The following is a 6,000-nucleotide window of genomic DNA, read 5'->3' on the forward strand; positions in this document are numbered from 1 at the left end:
CACAGAAAAAAGCAATGTGAACCCCCATCACTGTTACCTCCACTCTTGAAACCAGACAAGAGGACAAGTCAGTTGTCTGCACCCGCCTTCACCCAGGTCTCTCCGGCAGGACCAACTAGCACCTGCGGCAGGTCACGCGCTGGGGGAGCTGCTGGACCAGCAAGAAAAAGGCGGACCCCTGGGGCTGACACTCCAGGGCCACACGCCACCCGTCCTCCCTACCCCCGGAACAAATGTGCACCTTGCAGGCTCACAAGAATGAGAGTACGTGGTGAACATTGCAAAAAGCAAACAGGAAAAGGACAACCTGGCAACTGTTTATCATTTGATACACAAACTGTAACACCAAAATCAGAATGCCCAAGGATGACAGTTAACAGTAACACAGCTTAGTGCCACTTTGTCAGCATGCTGACCCCTCACTCAGTCCTCACAACTCTGACAAGTACTTTCTTTCCCTCTGCCCATTCAAAGCCGAAACAGAAGCTCTGAGTGTGATTTACTTGGCCAGGGCCACCAAACTAATAAACTTCAACTTGTATCTGGTTTTCCTATGTGTAATAGCATATGTAACTGTAATTCATACATAATAGACGTTATATAAAATACAATTATTCTATTCCTTATTATATAAGAAATATTTAGTTCTTATACCACACCACCTGTCTCTAAGTAAATCTGAGCTTAATAATTTTTTAAGTTCAATCTGCATTTGAATATCTATTGTAACTGAGGAGACCTAAATGCTTTATGAATGCTATCACATGCCCCCAGCATATTTTGGCAAAATTTTAAACACTATCTTTGTCACAACGCTGAGTGAAGAAAACACTGACAATTAATGGCCTGCTGTGCTTGAGAAACACTCCCAATTTTCACAAGTAGCTAAGAGATCATAAGCTCACAATTATTTCAAGACAACCCCAGAGTCTTTCTTTACCTTTACTTTGACACTGCCAGATTTCTGGCTTTTTTTTTTACAAGCTTTGAGACTGGGGAACATTCACGAGCAAGAGAAGACAGATTAACCACCCAGAACGTCTTCCCACCGTCGGTCTTAAGCCACTCTCTTCCATGTGAGCTGGGCAGTGCATCCTCAACGTGGTCTCCCACATCAAGATGGAGAAGGCAGTGAGGGGCCTTGGAAATGCAAAGTTACCTGCTGTCAGACCCCGGTCAGCTTAAGACCCTATTAGCAATTCATGAGATGCTAAATTAGAATTTGAAACTAACTATAAAATTCAATAGCTCATCTCTGGAAACAAATGAAATTGAAACACAACCCTCGTGGTGGTAGTTTTGCTGTACTACGCTAAGCCAGCAGAAAGAGTAAGTTTTAATTTAATTCCACAACTACAAAAACACACACAGGTTAACCGTCCTTCATGCAGGACAGCAACACACAACCTCAGTCCTTGTGACAGCTGGTCCCCGGGCGGCTCCTCTCCTGGGGGAAGGAGCACTGACATCCCGCAGACAGGCATGGACTTGGATCTGTGCCTCACACACAGGAGGAAAACACAACTGACTTTTTCTCTGGAGCATACAAAGCATTTTTTCATCTAATTTTACTGAAAGCAAGAGGAAAGAGCTACAGAAGAGCAGTGAGAAAAGAACACAGCATTGCACCAAACTAGCGACGGTGGGGGATCAACACTGAGTGCAGGGGATCAGCCCTAAAAGGGGTCACCTGCAGCGGGAACGAGTCTGCAGTGGGAAGCACCTGCAGCCGGCTCAGCACCCTGTCTCGGTGGCCTCTTTGGAGCACTGGCGCCAGCTCTTAAACATGTGGGCTCAGTGACACTGCTGACCCTCCTGTGGTGGGTTTGGTTAAGTAAGGAGTCTGACACGAAGACGGACAACACCGCGGTTTAAAGGGCAACAAGCAGATGGGACTCCAGAGCTGAGGGCGCAGGGGTGGGGTGGAGCTGACAGCGTCCCAGCCCGGAAGGCTCACAACTAAGATTCCAAACACCTGAAATGCATACAGAACCTGCCCTCCCACTGTAACTGACAGAGAAACTAGGCCAGGTTTGGGCCTTCAAATAATTATGTAATGTTATTAAAGCTCAGAACTCTGAGTACCCTTCTTCTCCAGGCTGTTCTGGAGCCAAGCATTACTGAAAACACAGTCCTCCACGGTATGAATAACACACGGTGCAGAGCTCTTTCAAAAATTTTATTTCAGTAAAAGACGAATGATCTAGTCCAAAAGGCCTTTAGCTCTGAAGTCCTGGCAAAGCCACTGGGTCTGTCTGGTTCTCCACTTCCCTGATAAACAGCTGGGGCTGACAGTTCTGATCAATACACTCATTAACATGTCCTAGTCCCCATCTTCATCGACCCTACGCGTTTTACAAGCACGTACTAACGGAGCCCTCACTCACTACGGGATATCCTACTGTTACCCCAATTTATAGCAGGGTCGGGGGGTGCAAAGGAGCTGCCCCAGATCCCAAAGCGAGGATAATAAACTGACCTGCTGGAGCCAGGTCAGACCCAGGATGCAACGACTTTCATGCAAACTAAGTGTGACCGGAGAGAATGAAAGCCTTCCTCTGCGGCCGGACAGAGAAACAGGTGATCAACAGTCAAGGAGGAAAAAACGTTTCTCTGAAGACAAAGTCTTTTCAAAATCCTTTGAGAATTACTGACTCAAGATTTGGCCCAGTTTCACAAAAACAATAACGCAACACCTCTTCACAGAAAGGAATGCTCCCTGGACAAGCATCAGGTGCTGCGAGGCGCTTCCCTCTGCCAATCGCAGACTGTCCTCCAGGGACGCACCTCCGGACTTGAAATACGCTGTGCTATTAAGATCACCTCCGGCAGGAGGTGCTATGACATTCGCGTTTATCTGAACTCGTTTTAACTGTGTTGTTTACCCAGAGCAAGGAGTTACTGTTTGCTGTCAGCCTCCAATACTAGGCAGCTCTCCTAAGGTACTGCCATACTTAAAAAGGGGAAGAAATCTATGGTACACGCTATAAACCAAACCACACGTCACAAGAGAAATCTAGAAACCAGCTGGGAAAAGTGCCCTGCGAGGTTCTCGAGGACAGGGCCCCTTAACCCCTCCGCATCTTCGCATCCTGCACCACGCGCACCGCGTGAAACGTGCATTTGCGCACTGCCTGCAGCTGGTCAACGACGTGAAGTATTTCGAGCAAAAGAATGAAGGCGGCAAACAAGCTGATAACAAACCGAACTTGTGCAGAAATAGAACTCTGTTTAATGATGCAACAGTTAAGCACGGACCTCCGGTCCTTCTCAAAACAAACACAGGCTCTTGGTGTCGGCAGAGGACCTTGCACTTTCAAAAGGAAAAACAAAAAACCACCGCGAATTTTCTGCCTCTCGTCCTAAACAGCTGAATCATTCGCACATTCAACCGCCCAGCATTCTTCCAACAACTGTCGGTGCAGGCTCTGCTCTGTGGGAAGCCCGAATTCAAGACCTTCCCTGGGAAATGAACGCGGTCCCCAAAGGCGCAGCCTTAAAGGGAAGCCGCGTTATCCCCAGTCCAACAGGAGGCCTGGGTTTCACGTCAAGCTCCGGTGAAGGAAACACGCTGATTGGGGAAAACCTGTCGTCGCTTCCACGGACACTATTAACGCGTACTTGGCGCACAGGGTGGCGGGATGCGGGCGCCGCGGCCCCACCGCCCGCCCGACTCCCCCAGACAGACGCGGGCGTTGGGGCGGGGGTCTCGGACGCCTCACGCCCACACGGGTCTCCCGAGGGTCGCGGTTCATTCGTGGCGAAACGAACAAACCGATGTGGTCGCGGCGGGGAGGGTCAGGCACACCCGCGCTGCCGCGAACCCGCGGGACACCCCCCCGCCAGTGCGGGGCCCGAGGGGGGCGTCGGGGGTTCCGGGGGCCCTAGGAGAGCCCTGGAGGGCGGGCGGGGCCTGAGGGCCCCTGGGGCGTTCCGGGGGGTCCGGGGCGCGTGTGGGGAGGGTTCCGGGGCCCTAGGGGAGCCCTAGAGGGCGGGCGGGGGCTGAGGGCTCCTGGTTGTTCCGAGGGATCCAGAGGAGGCGTGGGGGGGAGGGGCGCCAGCCCGGGATGGAGACCCCCCCTCAGGGCACGCGCGGCCCGGCACTCACCCGAACAGCCCTCGAAGGAAGGAATGGGAGGCCTTGACTCGCTTCTCGGCCTCCGCCATCAGCTGCACCGCCTCTCGCTCCTTCCCCGCGGTGTCCATGTCGTCTGCGCGGCGGCCTCAACAACCTCCTCCCGCGCCGACGCGCCTCCAGCGCCTCCAGCGCCTCCCTGAACTCTCGCGGTGGCGGGACGCGCAGGCGCGGCGCGCAGCCTGTCGGGAGTTCCAGTCCGGGCCGCTCCCGGGAGCGCCTCTCGCGGCGGCAAGGTGCGCAGGCGCGGCGCATAGCCTATCGGGAGTTGTAGTCCAGGCCGCGGCCGGGGGATGGGAGTGTAGGAGGCGTCAACCACAGCTGCCAGAACGCTGCAGGGCAGGGCTGGCTTCAGGGGCTTGGGGGCTGGGGTCCCGACCTTCTGTAGGGCCCTCGGCCTAGGAGAACGTTTATCGTTTTAAGGATGCGGGAAATGGAAAAGGACCCGTGGCTTCAAACCCAAGCATCACGTTGGTTCAGGAGTCCCCGCCCAGCACGACTGAGCGTGGTCAGGGACGGACGAGGACTCGGGGACGCGGGGATAACGGGATGGAGGACGCGGCAGGTGGCAGGATGGAATGCCCCACTGCGCGCGAATTCCCCGAGCGTGGTGTAAGGTGGCCCGGCCGTGGTAAGCAGCTGCACTGACCTTGCGATGCCCGGCTACCAACCCTCCAGCTACAGCAGCAGGAGGGGCCACGTTTATCTCCAGCAAGGCCTTTAACGAGGAAGCATTTGTCCCAATATAAATTCAATATAAAAATACCATACGATATCACTTATATGTGGAATCTTAAAAAAACAACACAAATGAACTCATTTGCAAAACAGAAACAGACTCACAGACATAGAAAATAAACTTGCGGTTACCAGGGAGAAAGAGGGAGAGGAATAAACTGGGTGTTTGGAATTTGCAGATACACACTACTATATATAAAATAGGTAAACAACAAGGTCATACTGTAGAGCACAGGGAACTATCTTCAATACCTTGTAATAGTGAAAAAGAATATGAGAAGGAGTGTATATGTGTAACTGAACCACTATGCTGTACACAAGAAACTAACACAACGTTGTAAATCGACTATACTTCAATTAAAAAATACTAACGTTAATCTAAAAAAAATTAAATCAGAGTTGTTTTTCAGTGCCTGCACATTGCAACTTTGTCAGTCTTCACTGGTCATTGCAGACTTGCCTGTGTGGGATGTAGGCACAATGGTCTTTTGTTGACTGGATTCTTTTCAATGGATGCGAACCAGTGAGGTCCCTTATTCTCTACATAATGCTGGCCATAGTGTGGAGTGGGTCTCCTGGAACACAGCTCTGCCTGCCAGCAAGACTTCTAATCTCCAACAAGTATCCATGGATAGATGCTATTGTGTGCCAACGATTTCCAGGCCTGTCCCAGAGGGCATCATTTTTTAATATAAAGTCTAGACCATTTACATTTGGCAAGGCTAAAGCAGAAGTGGTGAAGCAAATATGAAAATCACTGCCAAACAAGAACTTGTGACAATTTCAAACTATTAGTAAGTGCACCGTGGGCACCGGCACACAAAATACAGCTAAGAAGATGAAGCCTGTCTTCAGAGAGGAAGGCAAGAAGTCCAGACTCCTAGGCAGAAAGGTAACCACAGCATGTGTCTCAGAGTTCACCCAGTGCAGCCACTCTAGAGACCGAAGGAAACCTCAGCTCCTCTGGCAGAGCTTCTTTCTTTTACTGCATGCATCACTCTAACTCCGAGAAGCTGATTTGGAGCAATACTGGGGAAGAAGTCATTGCACTGAATTTTACCTGTCTCTTTCCCATGGTGGCATATTAGGGCTTCATCATGTCTCACTATTTCAAAAATACTGAGGTC

General features: G+C 51.1%; 1 protein-coding gene across 2 annotated transcripts in view; it reads right to left on the bottom strand.

Moving 5' to 3' along the window:
- NAPB (NSF attachment protein beta) overlaps positions 1-4,300 on the bottom strand; it is a 32,229-nt gene extending 27,929 nt beyond the window's left edge. For both annotated transcript variants that reach the window (XR_010376698.1, XM_011000118.3), the window contains exon 1: positions 4,109-4,300. Coding sequence is in view for 1 of the 2 variants with exons in the window: in XM_011000118.3 (XP_010998420.1) it covers positions 4,109-4,206 (98 nt within the window). In the remaining variant the exon portion in view is untranslated. The remainder of the gene's footprint in view (positions 1-4,108) is intronic.
- Positions 4,301-6,000: the final 1,700 nt, after the last annotated feature.

The sequence above is a fragment of the Camelus dromedarius genome, chromosome 18, assembly GCF_036321535.1.
Source record: "Camelus dromedarius isolate mCamDro1 chromosome 18, mCamDro1.pat, whole genome shotgun sequence".
Classification (NCBI taxonomy): Eukaryota; Metazoa; Chordata; class Mammalia; order Artiodactyla; family Camelidae; genus Camelus; species Camelus dromedarius.